This window comes from Colossoma macropomum, unplaced genomic scaffold (assembly GCF_904425465.1).
Source record: "Colossoma macropomum unplaced genomic scaffold, Colossoma_macropomum, whole genome shotgun sequence".
Taxonomy (NCBI): domain Eukaryota; kingdom Metazoa; phylum Chordata; class Actinopteri; order Characiformes; family Serrasalmidae; genus Colossoma; species Colossoma macropomum.
In genome coordinates, this window is record NW_023494806.1 from 20,180,200 (window position 1) to 20,198,499 (window position 18,300).

The following is an 18,300-nucleotide window of genomic DNA, read 5'->3' on the forward strand; positions in this document are numbered from 1 at the left end:
ACACACACATCTGTGAAGGCACCATTAATGCTGAATGATATAAACATGTTTTGGCAACATATGCTGCCATCCAGACGACGTCTTTTTCAGGGAAGGCCTTGATTATTTCAGCAAGACAATGTTAAACCACATTCTGCATGTATTACAGCAGCATTGCTCCATATTAAAAGAGTCCGGGTGCTAAACTGACCAGACTGCAGTCCAGATCTGTCACCACTGATAACATTTGGCGTATTATTAAATGAAAAATATGACAAATGAGCCCCTGAACTGATGATCAGCTGAAATCCTGTATCAAACAAGAACAGGAAAACATTTCACTTTCTAAACTACAGCAGTGTCTCCTCAGTTCCCAAACACTTACAGTGTAGTTAAAGAAGAGGTGATGAAACACAGTGGTAAACAGGCCCCCGTCCCAACTTTTTTGGAGTCAGGTCGTCCAGGACTGACTCAGTAGAGTCACCTCCTCAACGCTTTTCTGACACACTCAGACAGACGAGACTCATAAATCTCTCTCTGTACTGCTGATAAACGTAGATAATAATGATAATCTGAGTTATTATTTTACTGCCATCGTCAGTCTCGGCTGCAGACGACTCAGTGAAGCCCACCTTGCTGCTGCGCTCTGTGAGGTAGGGGGGACCAGGTTTGGGTCCCGGGGTCTGGGTGATGTCATACGCTCCTGGACCCGGCACATCCGACTCAAACTCCTCAAAACGTCTAGAACGGTTCTGCAGGGACTGACCTCCGGGTACTGGAGCCTGCAGAACACACAGAACCACACACACACTCAGCCGTCAGTCAGAACAGAAGGGTTCTAAACCAGAAGTTACTGGCTTATTATTCACTTATTAATCTACAGAATTAGTATTCAGTGGTGGATTATTCAGTATCTGCTCTGAGTTATTATATATATACTAAGAAAAATTCATTAAAGAATATGAATTATTCAGTATCTACTCTGAATTATTCAGTATCCACTCTGAATTATTCAGCAACTACTCTGAATTATTTAGTATCCACTATAAATTATTCAGTATCCACTCTAAATTATTCAGCAACTACTCTGAATTATTTAGTATCCACTATAAATTATTCAGGATCTACTCTGAATTATTCAGTATCCACTCTGAATTATTCAGCAACTACTCTGAATTATTCAGTATCCACTCTGAATTATTCAGCAACTACTCTGAATTATTTAGTATCCACTATAAATTATTCAGGATCTACTACAAATTATTCAGTATCCACTCTGAATTATTCAGCAACTACTTTGAATTATTCAGTGTCTACTCTGAATTATTCAGTACCCACTATACTTTATTCAGTATCTACTCTGAATTATTCTGAACTACTCTGAATTATTTAGCATGCACTACAAATTATTCAATATCTACTCTGAATTATTCAGCATCTACTCTGAATTATTTAGCATGCACTACAAATTATTCAATATCTACTCTGAATTATTCAGCATCTACTCTGAATTATTTAGCATGCACTACAAATTATTCAATATCTACTCTGAATTATTCAGTATCCACTATACATTATTCAGTATCTACTCTGAATTATTCAGCATCTACTCTGAATTATTTAGCATGCACTACAAATTATTCAATATCTACTCTGAATTATTCAGTATCCACTATACATTATTCAGTATCTACTCTGAATTATTTAGTATGCACTACAAATTATTCAGTATCTATTCTGAATTATTCAGTATCCACTATACATTATTCAGTATCTACTCTGAATTATTCAGCATCTACTCTGAATTATTCAGTATCCACTATACATTATTCAATATCTACTCTGAATTATTCAGTATCCACTATACATTATTCAGTATCTACTCTGAATTATTCAGCATCTACTCTGAATTATTTAGCATGCACTACAAATTATTCAATATCTACTCTGAATTATTCAGTATCCACTATACATTATTCAGTATCTACTCTGAATTATTTAGTATGCACTATAAATTATTCATTATCTACCCTGAATTATTCAGTGTCTAATATGATTTATTCAGTATCTACTCTGAATTATTCAGTATCCACTATAAATTATTCAGTATCTACCCTGAATTATTCAGTATCTGCTATGAATTATTCAGTATCCACTCTGAGAATGTTGGTCCGTAGTTCATTGCTCAAAGCTCCTGAAGATGCTTTAGCGCCACATACTGGTTGAAAGGCCTCAGAGCAGGTATTAATCTGTTGTGCATGATCAGGGATTGTTTGTCCCCCGTTCTCACCCTGATGACCCCAATGTCGTAGTGACCAGGACCGGGAGAAAAGGCACTGGCAGACTCAAACACAGATGGCCGGCTGGACAGTGACAGGAACGGAGCATAACTGTCTGAGGAAACAGAACAGAACCGGGAAACGGGTTATAAACGGTTCAGTTAAAAATCTATGTGCTCTGTTGTTGTTGTTCATTTTACCCTGTGCTCTGTTGTTGTTGTTGATCTTACCCTGTGCTCGGTTGTTGTTGTTGTTTATCTTACCCTGTGCTCAGTTGTTGTTGTTGTTGTTTTTTATCTTACCCTGGGCTCGGTTGTTGTTGTTGTTGTTTATCTTACCCTGTGCTCTGTTGTTGTTGTTTATCTTACCCTGTGCTCTGTTGTTGTTGTTGTTTATCTTACCCTGTGCTCGGTTGTTATTGTTGTTTATCTTACCCTGTGCTCTGTTGTTATTGTTGTTTATCTTACCCTGTGTTCTGTTGTTGTTGTTGATCTTACCCTGTGCTCTGTTGTTGTTGTTGATCTTACCCTGTGCTCTGTTGTTGTTGTTGTTTATCTTACCCTGTGCTCTGTTGTTGTTGTTGATCTTACCCTGTGCTCTGTTGTTGTTGTTGATCTTACCCTGTGCTCTGTTGTTGTTGTTGTTTATCTTACCCTGTGCTCAGTTGTTGTTGATCTTACCCTGTGGTCTGTTGTTATTGTTGTTGATCTTACCCTGTGCTCTGTTGTTACTGTTGTTGATCTTACCCTGTGTTCTGTTGTTGTTGTTTATCTTACCCTGTGCTCTGTTGTTGTTATTGTTGTTGATCTTACCCTGTGTTCTGTTGTTGTTGTTTATCTTACCCTGTGTTCTATTGTTGTTGTTTATCTTACCCTGTGCTCTGTTGTTGTTATTGTTGTTGATCTTACCCTGTGTTCTGTTGTTGTTGTTTATCTTACCCTGTGCTCTGTTGTTACTGTCGTTGATCTTACCCTGTGCTCTGTTGTTGTTGTTTATCTTACCCTGTGCTCTGTTGTTACTGTTGTTGATCTTACCCTGTGTTCTGTTGTTGTTGTTTATCTTACCCTGTGCTCTGTTGTTGTTGTTGTTTATCTTACCCTGTGCTCTGTTGTTATTGTTGTTTATCTTGCCCTGTGCTCTGTTGTTACTGTTGTTGATCTTACCCTGTGTTCTGTTGTTGTTGTTTATCTTACCCTGTGCTCGGTTGTTATTGTTGTTGATCTTACCCTGTGCTCTGTTGTTGTTGTTTATCTTACCCTGTGCTCGGTTGTTGTTGTTGTTGATCTTACCCTGTGCTCTGTTGTTGTTGTTTATCTTACCCTGTGCTCGGTTGTTGTTGTTGTTGATCTTACTCTGTGCTCTGTTGTTGTTGTTGTTTATCTTACCCTGTGCTCTGTTGTTATTGTTGTTTATCTTACCCTGTGCTCTGTTGTTATTGTTGTTTATCTTATCCTGTGCTCAGTTGTTGTTGTTGTTTATCTTACCCTGTGCTTGGTTGTTGTTGTTGTTTATCTTACCCTGTGCTCGGTTGTTGTTGTTGTTTATCTTACCCTGTGCTCTATTGTTATTGTTGTTTATCTTACCCTGTGCTCTGTTGTTGTTGTTGATCTTACCCTGTGCTCTGTTGTTGTTGTTTATCTTACCCTGTGCTCGGTTGTTATTGTTGTTTATCTTACCCTGTGCTATGTTGTTATTGTTGTTTATCTTACCCTGTGCTCTGTTGTTGCTGTTGATCTTACCCTGTGCTCTGTTGTTGTTGTTGATCTTACCCTGTGCTCAGTTGTTGTTGTTGTTTATCTTACCCTGTGCTCTGTTGTTATTGTTGTTTATCTTACCCTGTGCTCGGTTGTTGTTGTTGTTTATCTTACCCTGTGCTCTATTGTTATTGTTGTTTATCTTACCCTGTGCTCTGTTGTTATTGTTGTTTATCTTACCCTGTGCTCTGTTGTTGTTGTTGGTCTTACCCTGTGCTCGGTTTGTTGTTGTCGTTGTTGATCTTACCCTGTGCTCTGTTGTTACTGTTGTTTATCTTACTCTGTGCTCTGTTGTTGTTGTTATTGTTGTTTATCTTACCCTGTGCTCTGTTGTTGTTGTTGTTGTTGATCTTACCTTGTGCTCTGTTGTTGTTGTTGTTGATCTTACCCTGTGCTCTGTTGTTGTTGTTGTTTATCTTACCCTGTGCTCTGTTGTTACTGTTGTTGATCTTACCCTGTGCTCTGTTGTTATTGTTGTTGATCTTACCCTGTGCTCGGTTGTTGTTGTTGTTGATCTTACTCTGTGCTCTGTTGTTATTGTTGTTTATCTTACCCTGTGCTCTGTTGTTGTTGTTGATCTTACCCTGTGTTCTGTTGTTGTTGTTTATCTTACCCTGTGCTCGGTTGTTATTGTTGTTTATCTTACCCTGTGCTATGTTGTTTATTGTTGTTTATCTTACCCTGTGCTCTGTTGTTGCTGTTGATCTTACCCTGTGCTCTGCTGTTGTTGTTGATCTTACCCTGTGCTCAGTTGTTGTTGTTGTTTATCTTACCCTGTGCTCTGTTGTTATTGTTGTTTATCTTACCCTGTGCTCGGTTGTTGTTGTTGTTTATCTTACCCTGTGCTCTATTGTTGTTGTTGTTGTTGTTGTTTATCTTACCCTGTGCTCTGTTGTTACTGTTGTTGATCTTACCCTGTGTTCTGTTGTTGTTGTTTATCTTACCCTGTGCTCGGTTGTTATTGTTGTTGATCTTACCCTGTGCTCTGTTGTTGTTGTTATCTTACCCTGTGCTCGGTTGTTGTTGTTGTTGATCTTACCCTGTGCTCTGTTGTTGTTGTTTATCTTACCCTGTGCTCGGTTGTTGTTGTTGTTGATCTTACTCTGTGCTCTGTTGTTGTTGTTTATCTTACCCTGTGCTTTGTTGTTATTGTTGTTTATCTTACCCTGTGCTCTGTTGTTATTGTTGTTTATCTTATCCTGTGCTCAGTTGTTGTTTATCTTACCCTGTGCTCTGTTGTTATTGTTGTTTATCTTACCCTGTGCTCTGTTGTTGTTGTTGATCTTACCCTGTGTTCTGTTGTTGTTGTTTATCTTACCCTGTGCTCGGTTGTTATTGTTGTTTATCTTACCCTGTGCTATGTTGTTATTGTTGTTATCTTACCCTGTGCTCTGTTGTTGCTGTTGATCTTACCCTGTGCTCTGTTGTTGTTGTTGATCTTACCCTGTGCTCAGTTGTTGTTGTTGTTTATCTTACCCTGTGCTCTGTTGTTATTGTTGTTTATCTTACCCTGTGCTCGGTTGTTGCTGTTGATCTTACCCTGTGCTCTGTTTTTGTTGTTGATCTTACCCTGTGCTCTGTTGTTACTGTTGTTGTTGTTTATCTTACCCTGTGCTCTGTTGTTACTGTTGTTTATCTTACCCTGTGCTCGGTTGTTGTTGTTGTTTATCTTACCCTGTGCTCTATTGTTATTGTTGTTTATCTTACCCTGTGCTCTGTTGTTATTGTTGTTTATCTTACCCTGTGCTCTGTTGTTGTTGTTGGTCTTACCCTGTGCTCGGTTGTTGTTGTCGTTGTTGATCTTACCCTGTGCTCTGTTGTTACTGTTGTTTATCTTACTCTGTGCTCTGTTGTTGTTGTTATTGTTGTTTATCTTACCCTGTGCTCTGTTGTTGTTGTTGTTGTTGATCTTACCCTGTGCTCTGTTGTTGTTGTTGTTGTTGATCTTACCCTGTGCTCTGTTGTTGTTGTTGTTGATCTTACCCTGTGCTCTGTTGTTGTTGTTTATCTTACCCTGTGCTCTGTTGTTACTGTTGTTGATCTTACCCTGTGCTCTGTTGTTGTTGTTTATCTTACCCTGTGCTCGGTTGTTGTTGTTGTTGATCTTACTCTGTGCTCTGTTGTTATTGTTGTTTATCTTACCCTGTGCTCTGTTGTTGTTGTTGATCTTACCCTGTGTTCTGTTGTTGTTGTTTATCTTACCCTGTGCTCGGTTGTTATTGTTGTTTATCTTACCTGTGCTATGTTGTTATTGTTGTTTATCTTACCCTGTGCTCTGTTGTTGCTGTTGATCTTACCCTGTGCTCTGCTGTTGTTGTTGATCTTACCCTGTGCTCAGTTGTTGTTGTTGTTTATCTTACCCTGTGCTCGTTGTTGTTGTTGTTTATCTACCCTGTGCTCTATTGTTATTGTTGTTTATCTTACCCTGTGCTCTGTTGTTATTGTTGTTTATCTTATCCTGTGCTCTGTTGTTGTTGTGGTCTTACCCTGTGCTCGGTTGTTGTTTGTCGTGTTGATCTTACCCTGTGCTCTGTTGTTACTGTTGTTTATCTTACCCTGTGCTCTGTTGTTGTTGTTATTGTTGTTTATCTTACCCTGTGCTCTGTTGTTGTTGTTGTTGTTGATCTTACCCTGTGCTCTGTTGTTGTTGTTGTTGATCTTACCCTGTGCTCTGTTGTTACTGTTGTTGATCTTATCCTGTGCTCTGTTGTTGTTGTTGTTGTTGTTTATCTTACCCTGTGCTCTGTTGTTACTGTTGTTGATCTTACCCTGTGTTCTGTTGTTGTTGTTTATCTTACCCTGTGCTCGGTTGTTATTGTTGTTGATCTTACCCTGTGCTCTGTTGTTGTTGTTTATCTTACCTGTGCTCGGTTGTTGTTGTTGTTGATCTTACCCTGTGCTCTGTTGTTGTTGTTTATCTTACCCTGTGCTCGGTTGTTGTTGTTGTTGATCTTACTCTGTGCTCTGTTGTTGTTGTTTATCTTACCCTGTGCTCTGTTGTTGTTGTTTATCTTACCCTGTGCTCTGTTGTTATTGTTGTTTATCTTACCCTGTGCTCTGTTGTTATTGTTGTTTTCTTATCCTGTGGGCTCAGTTGTTGTTGTTGTTTATCTACCTGTGCTCTTGTTGTTATTGTTGTTTATCTTATCCTGTGCTCAGATGTTGTTTATCTTACCTGTGCTCTGTTGTTATTGTTGTTTATCTACCCTGTGCTCGTTGTTGTTGTTGATCTTACCCTGTGTTCTGTGTTGTTGTTTTATCTTACCCTGTGCTCGGTTGTTATTGTTGTTTATCTTACCCTGTGCTATGTTGTTTATTGTTGTTTTTATCTTACCTTGCTCGTTGTTGCTGTTTGATCTACCCTGTGCTCATTTGTTGTTGTTGTTTATCTTACCCTTGCTATGTTTGTTTTTGTTGTTTTATCTTCCCTGTCTCTGTTTTTGCTGTTGATCTACCCCTTCTCTGTTGTTGTTGTTGATCTTACCCTGTGCTCCGTTTGTTTGGTGTTGTTTATCTTACCGCTGTGCCTCTGTTTGTATTGTTGTTTATCTTACCTGTGCTCGGTTTGTTGCTGTTATCTTACCCCTGTGCTCTGTTTTTGTTGTTGATCTTACCCTGTGCTCTGTTTGTTACTGTTGTTGTTGTTTTATCTTACCACTGTGCTCTGTTGTTACTGTTGTTGATCTTACCCTGTGCTCTGTTGTTATTGTTGTTTATCTACCCTCCCTGCTCTGTTTGTTAATGTTGTTGATCTTCCCCGTGCTCTGTTGTTATTGTTGTTTATCTTACCCTGTGCTCTGTTTTGCTGTTGATCTTCCCTGTGTTCTGTTGTTATTGGTTGTTTATCTTACTGTGCTCGTTGTGTTATGCTGTTTATCTAACCCTGTCTCGGTGTTATTGTTTGTTTCTCTACCCTGGCTCTTTGTTTATGTTGTTTATCTTACCCTGTGATCTGTTGTTGTTGTTGTTTATCTTACCTGTGCATCGGTGTGTTTGTTGATCTACCCTGTGCTCGGTTTTGTATTTGTTGTTTCTCTTACCCTGTGCTTCTGTTGGTACTGTTGTTGATCTTACCCTGTATCTGTTGTTGTTGTTGTTTATCTTACCCTGTGCTCGGTTGTTGTTGTTGATCTTACCCTGTGCTCTGTTGTTATTGTTGTTTATCTTACCCTGTGCTCTGTTGTTACTGTTGTTGATCTTACCCTGTGTTCTGTTGTTGTTGTTTATCTTACCCTGTGCTCTGTTGTTATTGTTGTTTATCTTACCCTGTGCTCTGTTGTTATTGTTGTTGATCTTACCCTGTGCTCTGTTGTTGTTGTTTATCTTACCCTGTGCTCGGTTGTTGTTGTTGTTGATCTTACCCTGTGCTCTGTTGTTGTTGTTTATCTTACCCTGTGCTCGGTTGTTGTTGTTATCTTACTCTGTGCTCTGTTGTTGTTGTTGTTTATCTTACCCTGTGCTCTGTTGTTACTGTTGTTTATCTTACCCTGTGCTCTGTTATTGTTGTTTATCTTACCCTGTGCTCTGTTGTTGTTATTGTTGTTTATCTTACCCTGTGCTCTGTTATTGTTGTTGATCTTACCCTGTGCTATGTTGTTGTTGTTGTTTATCCTACCCTGTGCTCTGTTGTTGTTGTTGTTTATCTTACCCTGTGCTCTGTTGTTGTTATTGTTGTTTATCTTACCCTGTGCTCCATTGTTGTTGTTGTTGTTGTTTATCTTACCCTGTGCTCTGTTGTTACTGTTGTTGATCTTACCCTGTGCTCTGTTGTTATTGTTGTTTATCTTACCCTGTGCTCGGTTGTTATTGTTGTTTATCTTACCCTGTGATCTGTTGTTGTTGTTGTTTATCTTACCCTGTGCTCGGTTGTTGTTGTTGATCTTACCCTGTGCTCTGTTGTTATTGTTGTTTATCTTACCCTGTGCTCTGTTGTTACTGTTGTTGGTCTTACCCTGTGTTCTGTTGTTGTTGTTTATCTTACCCTGTGCTCTGTTGTTATTGTTGTTTATCTTACCCTGTGCTCTGTTGTTATTGTTGTTGATCTTACCCTGTGCTCTGTTGTTGTTGTTTATCTTACCCTGTGCTCGGTTGTTGTTGTTGTTGATCTTACCCTGTGCTCTGTTATTGTTGTTGATCTTACCCTGTGCTCGGTTGTTGTTGTTGTTGATCTTACTCTGTGCTCTGTTGTTATTGTTGTTTATCTTACCCTGTGCTCTGTTGTTGTTGTTGATCTTACCCTGTGTTCTGTTGTTGTTGTTTATCTTACCCTGTGCTCGGTTGTTATTGTTGTTTATCTTACCCTGTGCTATGTTGTTATTGTTGTTTATCTTACCCTGTGCTCTGTTGTTGCTGTTGATCTTACCCTGTGCTCTGCTGTTGTTGTTGATCTTACCCTGTGCTCAGTTGTTGTTGTTGTTTATCTTACCCTGTGCTCTGTTGTTATTGTTGTTTATCTTACCCTGTGCTCGGTTGTTGTTGTTGTTTATCTTACCCTGTGCTCTATTGTTGTTGTTGTTGTTGATCTTACCCTGTGCTCTGTTGTTGTTGTTGTTGATCTTACCCTGTGCTCTGTTGTTACTGTTGTTGATCTTATCCTGTGCTCTGTTGTTGTTGTTGTTGTTGTTGTTTATCTTACCCTGTGCTCTGTTGTTACTGTTGTTGATCTTACCCTGTGTTCTGTTGTTGTTGTTTATCTTACCCTGTGCTCGGTTGTTATTGTTGTTGATCTTACCCTGTGCTCTGTTGTTGTTGTTGATCTTACCCTGTGCTCGGTTGTTGTTGTTGTTGATCTTACCCTGTGCTCTGTTGTTGTTGTTTATCTTACCCTGTGCTCGGTTGTTGTTGTTGTTGATCTTACTCTGTGCTCTGTTGTTGTTGTTTATCTTACCCTGTGCTCTGTTGTTATTGTTGTTTATCTTACCCTGTGCTCTGTTGTTATTGTTGTTTATCTTATCCTGTGCTCAGTTGTTGTTTATCTTACCCTGTGCTCTGTTGTTATTGTTGTTTATCTTACCCTGTGCTCTGTTGTTGTTGTTGATCTTACCCTGTGTTCTGTTGTTGTTGTTTATCTTACCCTGTGCTCGGTTGTTATTGTTGTTTATCTTACCCTGTGCTATGTTGTTATTGTTGTTTATCTTACCCTGTGCTCTGTTGTTGCTGTTGATCTTACCCTGTGCTCTGTTGTTGTTGTTGATCTTACCCTGTGCTCAGTTGTTGTTGTTGTTTATCTTACCCTGTGCTCTGTTGTTATTGTTGTTTATCTTACCCTGTGCTCGGTTGTTGCTGTTGATCTTACCCTGTGCTCTGTTTTTGTTGTTGATCTTACCCTGTGCTCTGTTGTTACTGTTGTTGTTGTTTATCTTACCCTGTGCTCTGTTGTTACTGTTGTTTATCTTACCCTGTGCTCGGTTGTTGTTGTTGTTTATCTTACCCTGTGCTCTATTGTTTATTGTTGTTTATCTTACCCTGTGCTCTGTTGTTATTGTTGTTTATCTTACCCTGTGCTCTGTTGTTGTTGTTGGTCTTACCCTGTGCTCGGTTGTTGTTGTCGTTGTTGATCTTACCCTGTGCTCTGTTGTTACTGTTGTTTATCTTACTCTGTGCTCTGTTGTTGTTGTTATTGTTGTTTATCTTACCCTGTGCTCTGTTGTTGTTGTTGTTGTTGATCTTACCCTGTGCTCTGTTGTTGTTGTTGATCTTACCCTGTGCTCTGTTGTTGTTGTTGTTGATCTTACCCTGTGCTCTGTTGTTGTTGTTTATCTTACCCTGTGCTCTGTTGTTACTGTTGTTGATCTTACCCTGTGCTCTGTTGTTGTTGTTTATCTTACCCTGTGCTCGGTTGTTGTTGTTGTTGATCTTACTCTGTGCTCTGTTGTTATTGTTGTTTATCTTACCCTGTGCTCTGTTGTTGTTGTTGATCTTACCCTGTGTTCTGTTGTTGTTGTTTATCTTACCCTGTGCTCGGTTGTTATTGTTGTTTATCTTACCCTGTGCTATGTTGTTATTGTTGTTTATCTTACCCTGTGCTCTGTTGTTGCTGTTGATCTTACCCTGTGCTCTGCTGTTGTTGTTGATCTTACCCTGTGCTCAGTTGTTGTTGTTGTTTATCTTACCCTGTGCTCGGTTGTTGTTGTTGTTTATCTTACCCTGTGCTCTATTGTTATTGTTGTTTATCTTACCCTGTGCTCTGTTGTTATTGTTGTTTATCTTATCCTGTGCTCTGTTGTTGTTGTTGGTCTTACCCTGTGCTCGGTTGTTGTTGTCGTTGTTGATCTTACCCTGTGCTCTGTTGTTACTGTTGTTTATCTTACCCTGTGCTCTGTTGTTGTTGTTATTGTTGTTTATCTTACCCTGTGCTCTGTTGTTGTTGTTGTTGATCTTACCCTGTGCTCTGTTGTTGTTGTTGTTGATCTTACCCTGTGCTCTGTTGTTACTGTTGTTGATCTTATCCTGTGCTCTGTTGTTGTTGTTGTTGTTGTTTATCTTACCCTGTGCTCTGTTGTTACTGTTGTTGATCTTACCCTGTGTTCTGTTGTTGTTGTTTATCTTACCCTGTGCTCGGTTGTTATTGTTGTTGATCTTACCCTGTGCTCTGTTGTTGTTGTTTATCTTACCCTGTGCTCGGTTGTTGTTGTTGTTGATCTTACCCTGTGCTCTGTTGTTTTGTTGTTTATCTTACCCTGTGCTCGGTTGTTGTTGTTGTTTATCCTACCCTGTGCTCTGTTGTTGTTGTTTATCTTACCCTGTGCTCTGTTTGTTGTTGTTTATCTTACCCTGTGCTCTGTTGTTGATTGTTGTTTATCTTACCCTGTGCTCGGTTGTTATTGTTGTTTATCTTACCCTGTGCTCTGTTGTTGCTGTTGATCTTACCCTGTGCTCTGTTGTTACTGTTGTTTATCTTACCCTGTGCTCTGTTATTGTTGTTTATCTTACCCTGTGCTCTGTTGTTATTGTTGTTTATCTTACCCTGTGCTCTGTTGTTGTTGTTGATCTTACCCTGTGTCTCTGTTGTTTTGTTGTTTATCTTACCCTGTGCTCTGTTGTTGTTATTGTTGTTTATCTTACCCTGTGCTCTGTTGTTGTTGTTGTTTATCTTACCCTGTGCTCTGTTGTTACTGTTGTTGATCTTACCCTGTGCTCTGTTGTTATTGTTGTTTATCTTACCCTGTGCTCGGTTGTTATTGTTGTTTATCTTACCCTGTGATCTGTTGTTGTTGTTGTTTATCTTACCCTGTGCTCTGTTGTTGTTGTTGTTGATCTTACCCTGTGCTCTGTTGTTATTGTTGTTTATCTTACCCTGTGCTCTGTTGTTACTGTTGTTGATCTTACCCTGTGCTCTGTTGTTATTGTTGTTTATCTTACCCTGTGCTCTGTTGTTATTGTTGTTGATCTTACCCTGTGCTCTGTTGTTGTTGTTTATCTTACCCTGTGCTCGGTTGTTGTTGTTGTTGATCTTACCCTGTGCTCTGTTGTTGTTGTTGTATCTTACCCTGTGCTCGGTTGTTGTTGTTGTTGATCTTACCCTGTGCTCTGTTGTTATTGTTGTTTATCTTACCCTGTGCTCTGTTGTTATTGTTGTTTATCTTACCCTGTGCTCTGTTGTTTGTTGTTTATCTTACCCTGTGCTCTGTTGTTTGTTGTTTATCTTACCCTGTGCTCTGTTGTTATTGTTGTTTATCTTACCCTGTGCTCGGTTGTTGTTGATCTTACCCTGTGCTCTGTTGTTATTGTTGTTGATCTTACCCTGTGCTCTGTTGTTGTTGTTGATCTTACCCTGTGGTCTGTTGTTTGTTGTTTATCTTACCCTGTGCTCTGTTGTTATTGTTGTTGATCTTACCCTGTGCTCTGTTGTTGTTGTTGTTGTTTATCTTACCCTGTGCTCTGTTGTTATTGTTGTTTATCTTACCCTGTGCTCTGTTGTTGTTGTTGATCTTACCCTGTGCTCAGTTGTTGTTGTTGTTTATCTTACCCTGTGCTCTGTTGTTATTGTTGTTTATCTTACCCTGTGCTCGGTTGTTGTTGTTGTTTATCTTACCCTGTGCTCTAGTTGTTGTTGTTGTTGATCTTACCCTGTGCTCTGTTGTTATTGTTGTTTGATCTTACCCTGTGCTCTGTTGTTGTTGTTTATCTTACCCTGTGCTCTGTTGTTGTTGTTGTTTATCTTACCCTGTGCTCTGTTGTTATTGTTGTTTATCTTACCCTGTGCTCTGTTGTTGTTGTTTATCTTACCCTGTGCTCTGTTGTTATTGTTGTTTATCTTACCCTGTGCTCTGTTGTTATTGTTGTTGATCTTACCCTGTGCTCTGTTGTTGTTGTTTATCTTACCCTGTGCTCGGTTGTTGTTGTTGTTGATCTTACCCTGTGCTCTGTTATTGTTGTTGATCTTACCCTGTGCTCGGTTGTTGTTGTTGTTGATCTTACTCTGTGCTCTGTTGTTATTGTTGTTTATCTTACCCTGTGCTCTGTTGTTGTTGTTGATCTTACCCTGTGTTCTGTTGTTGTTGTTTATCTTACCCTGTGCTCGGTTGTTATTGTTGTTTATCTTACCCTGTGCTATGTTGTTATTGTTGTTTATCTTACCCTGTGCTCTGTTGTTGCTGTTGATCTTACCCTGTGCTCTGCTGTTGTTGTTGATCTTACCCTGTGCTCAGTTGTTGTTGTTGTTTATCTTACCCTGTGCTCTGTTGTTATTGTTGTTTATCTTACCCTGTGCTCGGTTGTTGTTGTTGTTTATCTTACCCTGTGCTCTATTGTTGTTGTTGTTGTTGTTGATCTTACCCTGTGCTCTGTTGTTGTTGTTGTTGATCTTACCCTGTGCTCTGTTGTTACTGTTGTTGATCTTATCCTGTGCTCTGTTGTTGTTGTTGTTGTTGTTGTTTATCTTACCCTGTGCTTTGTTGTTACTGTTGTTGATCTTACCCTGTGTTCTGTTGTTGTTGTTTATCTTACCCTGTGCTCGGTTGTTATTGTTGTTGATCTTACCCTGTGCTCTGTTGTTGTTGTTGATCTTACCCTGTGCTCGGTTGTTGTTGTTGTTGATCTTACCCTGTGCTCTGTTGTTGTTGTTTATCTTACCCTGTGCTCGGTTGTTGTTGTTGTTGATCTTACTCTGTGCTCTGTTGTTGTTGTTTATCTTACCCTGTGCTCTGTTGTTATTGTTGTTTATCTTACCCTGTGCTCTGTTGTTATTGTTGTTTATCTTATCCTGTGCTCAGTTGTTGTTTATCTTACCCTGTGCTCTGTTGTTATTGTTGTTTATCTTACCCTGTGCTCTGTTGTTGTTGTTGATCTTACCCTGTGTTCTGTTGTTGTTGTTTATCTTACCCTGTGCTCGGTTGTTATTGTTGTTTATCTTACCCTGTGCTATGTTGTTATTGTTGTTTATCTTACCCTGTGCTCTGTTGTTGCTGTTGATCTTACCCTGTGCTCTGTTGTTGTTGTTGATCTTACCCTGTGCTCAGTTGTTGTTGTTGTTTATCTTACCCTGTGCTCTGTTGTTATTGTTGTTTATCTTACCCTGTGCTCGGTTGTTGCTGTTGATCTTACCCTGTGCTCTGTTTTTGTTGTTGATCTTACCCTGTGCTCTGTTGTTACTGTTGTTGTTGTTTATCTTACCCTGTGCTCTGTTGTTACTGTTGTTTATCTTACCCTGTGCTCGGTTGTTGTTGTTGTTTATCTTACCCTGTGCTCTATTGTTATTGTTGTTTATCTTACCCTGTGCTCTGTTGTTATTGTTGTTTATCTTACCCTGTGCTCTGTTGTTGTTGTTGGTCTTACCCTGTGCTCGGTTGTTGTTGTCGTTGTTGATCTTACCCTGTGCTCTGTTGTTACTGTTGTTTATCTTACTCTGTGCTCTGTTGTTGTTGTTATTGTTGTTTATCTTACCCTGTGCTCTGTTGTTGTTGTTGTTGTTGATCTTACCCTGTGCTCTGTTGTTGTTGTTGATCTTACCCTGTGCTCTGTTGTTGTTGTTGTTGATCTTACCCTGTGCTGTTGTTGTTGTTTATCTTACCCTGTGCTCTGTTGTTACTGTTGTTGATCTTACCCTGTGCTCTGTTGTTGTTGTTTATCTTACCCTGTGCTCGGTTGTTGTTGTTGTTGATCTTACTCTGTGCTCTGTTGTTATTGTTGTTTATCTTACCCTGTGCTCTGTTGTTGTTGTTGATCTTACCCTGTGTTCTGTTGTTGTTGTTTATCTTACCCTGTGCTCGGTTGTTATTGTTGTTTATCTTACCCTGTGCTATGTTGTTATTGTTGTTTATCTTACCCTGTGCTCTGTTGTTGCTGTTGATCTTACCCTGTGCTCTGCTGTTGTTGTTGATCTTACCCTGTGCTCAGTTGTTGTTGTTGTTTATCTTACCCTGTGCTCGGTTGTTGTTGTTGTTTATCTTACCCTGTGCTCTATTGTTATTGTTGTTTATCTTACCCTGTGCTCTGTTGTTATTGTTGTTTATCTTATCCTGTGCTCTGTTGTTGTTGTTGGTCTTACCCTGTGCTCGGTTGTTGTTGTCGTTGTTGATCTTACCCTGTGCTCTGTTGTTACTGTTGTTTATCTTACCCTGTGCTCTGTTGTTGTTGTTATTGTTGTTTATCTTACCCTGTGCTCTGTTGTTGTTGTTGTTGTTGATCTTACCCTGTGCTCTGTTGTTGTTGTTGTTGATCTTACCCTGTGCTCTGTTGTTACTGTTGTTGATCTTATCCTGTGCTCTGTTGTTGTTGTTGTTGTTGTTTATCTTACCCTGTGCTCTGTTGTTACTGTTGTTGATCTTACCCTGTGTTCTGTTGTTGTTGTTTATCTTACCCTGTGCTCGGTTGTTATTGTTGTTGATCTTACCCTGTGCTCTGTTGTTGTTGTTTATCTTACCCTGTGCTCGGTTGTTGTTGTTGTTGATCTTACCCTGTGCTCTGTTGTTGTTGTTTATCTTACCCTGTGCTCGGTTGTTGTTGTTGTTGATCTTACTCTGTGCTCTGTTGTTGTTGTTTATCTTACCCTGTGCTCTGTTGTTGTTGTTTATCTTACCCTGTGCTCTGTTGTTATTGTTGTTTATCTTACCCTGTGCTCTGTTGTTATTGTTGTTTATCTTATCCTGTGCTCAGTTGTTGTTGTTGTTTATCTTACCCTGTGCTCTGTTGTTATTGTTGTTTATCTTATCCTGTGCTCAGTTGTTGTTTATCTTACCCTGTGCTCTGTTGTTATTGTTGTTTATCTTACCCTGTGCTCTGTTGTTGTTGTTGATCTTACCCTGTGTTCTGTTGTTGTTGTTTATCTTACCCTGTGCTCGGTTGTTATTGTTGTTTATCTTACCCTGTGCTCTGTTGTTGCTGTTGATCTTACCCTGTGCTCAGTTGTTGTTGTTGTTTATCTTACCCTGTGCTATGTTGTTATTGTTGTTTATCTTACCCTGTGCTCTGTTGTTGCTGTTGATCTTACCCTGTGCTCTGTTGTTGTTGTTGATCTTACCCTGTGCTCAGTTGTTGTTGTTGTTTATCTTACCCTGTGCTCTGTTGTTATTGTTGTTTATCTTACCCTGTGCTCGGTTGTTGCTGTTGATCTTACCCTGTGCTCTGTTTTTGTTGTTGATCTTACCCTGTGCTCTGTTGTTACTGTTGTTGTTGTTTATCTTACCCTGTGCTCTGTTGTTACTGTTGTTGATCTTACCCTGTGCTCTGTTGTTATTGTTGTTTATCTTACCCTCTGCTCTGTTGTTACTGTTGTTGATCTTACCCTGTGCTCTGTTGTTATTGTTGTTTATCTTACCCTCTGCTCTGTTGTTGCTGTTGATCTTACCCTGTGTTCTGTTGTTATTGTTGTTTATCTTACCCTGTGCTCGGTTGTTATTGTTGTTTATCTTACCCTGTGCTCGGTTGTTATTGTTGTTTATCTTACCCTGTGCTCTGTTATTGTTGTTGATCTTACCCTGTGCTATGTTGTTGTTGTTGTTTATCCTACCCTGTGCTCTGTTGTTGTTGTTGTTTATCTTACCCTGTGCTCTGTTGTTGTTGTTGTTGTTTATCTTACCCTGTGCTCGGTTGTTGTTGTTGTTGTTTACGCTGTGTGTGTGATAAGCTCCAGGCCCCACGGCGCTGCTGGTTGATCCTCCCGAGCTCAGCTCCGTCACTCTGGGAGCCCTGCTGTACATCCTCACTGTAATTACCGTGTATTTTATTTATTTATTAATCATTAACAGAACAGCAGCGTCACACTTCTCTAGGCGAACTCCCGTCAGCGCGTCGTTTGGTTGCCTAGATACCGCGTCGCTTGGATACGGCGTTTCATTCGAATTCTCCGTTCCACCTTAAATGGTGATGCAGTTACATTCCGGCGCCTGAGGCATTTAAGGTGGAACGGGATATTCGAGAAAGAGAATAGGAAGCCTGACCCGTTTGTTTAGGACTGTGGAGCAGAGATTAAAGCGAAACAGCCCAGCTGTCTTAACCTGAGCCGTTCTGTTTTCACTCATTCCCGCCATGTAAAACACGATTTCTACATAAAACCCGTGATGACGTGTGCAGTTTAAGAGCACAACGTCACACGTGATCATCACACATTCACTTATGTTCACTAGTAAAACGTGGAAGACTTTATTCAGCGAGTTATTCTGATATTATCACGTTGTGGTGCATCTACGCTTTGGTATTGCCGATTCCTCTGTTGGGCTTTTGTGTCCCACTTACTTTACAGTGAAAGATGTGTGGAAGTTGGAGGTAGAAGACATTTTACACACAGATGAAAGTTTGTAAACATAAAGAACATAAAGCATTGAGTCCTGTTAACACAGACTTTACCCTCAAACAATCATAAGAATCTTACTGTTCACCCCAGTGAAGCAGCTGGAACCTCAAGTCACATATTTAACTGGATATGAAGTTTTTTCCTCGTTTTGAATTGAAGTGTTGATGCTGAGTGGCGAGGTCACTCTGAATGCCCTGTTACTGAAACTCTATCTGGAATCAGAGCACCTGTTAAACCATTAGAGTCCTCTACACTGAGAGATCATCCCATCAGGAAAACACAGAACACCACCAGTGACCACCGACACCACCAGGAACTTCTACTGGTCTCTATGATGGGACGCCGCCGTGAAGGCAAGTGCAGCTAGCAACAAGCTAGCCCGCTAACATTAGTGATAACTTTTGCGTTCGTGATAAATCCAGCTTCTCAGAACAGACCTTTACGGGCAGCATTACAGACACATCTAACTACTGCGACTGTGTGCTGACAGATTCAAATTTAATCTCATAAAAAGTACAAAACTGCTTCTTTATTACTGTCGACAGCAGGAGCAGCC

General features: G+C 39.9%; 1 protein-coding gene across 1 annotated transcript in view; it reads right to left on the reverse strand.

The window, feature by feature from the left end:
- stpg2 (sperm-tail PG-rich repeat containing 2) overlaps nt 1-17,362 on the reverse strand; it is a 29,868-nt gene extending 12,506 nt beyond the window's left edge. The window contains exons 1-3 of the mRNA XM_036599133.1: nt 17,031-17,362; nt 2,270-2,373; nt 612-761 (exon numbers count right to left, since the gene is read on the reverse strand). Of these exons, the coding sequence (XP_036455026.1) occupies nt 612-761; nt 2,270-2,373; nt 17,031-17,151 (375 nt within the window). The 5' untranslated portion in view covers nt 17,152-17,362. The remainder of the gene's footprint in view (nt 1-611; nt 762-2,269; nt 2,374-17,030) is intronic.
- Nucleotides 17,363-18,300: the final 938 nt, after the last annotated feature.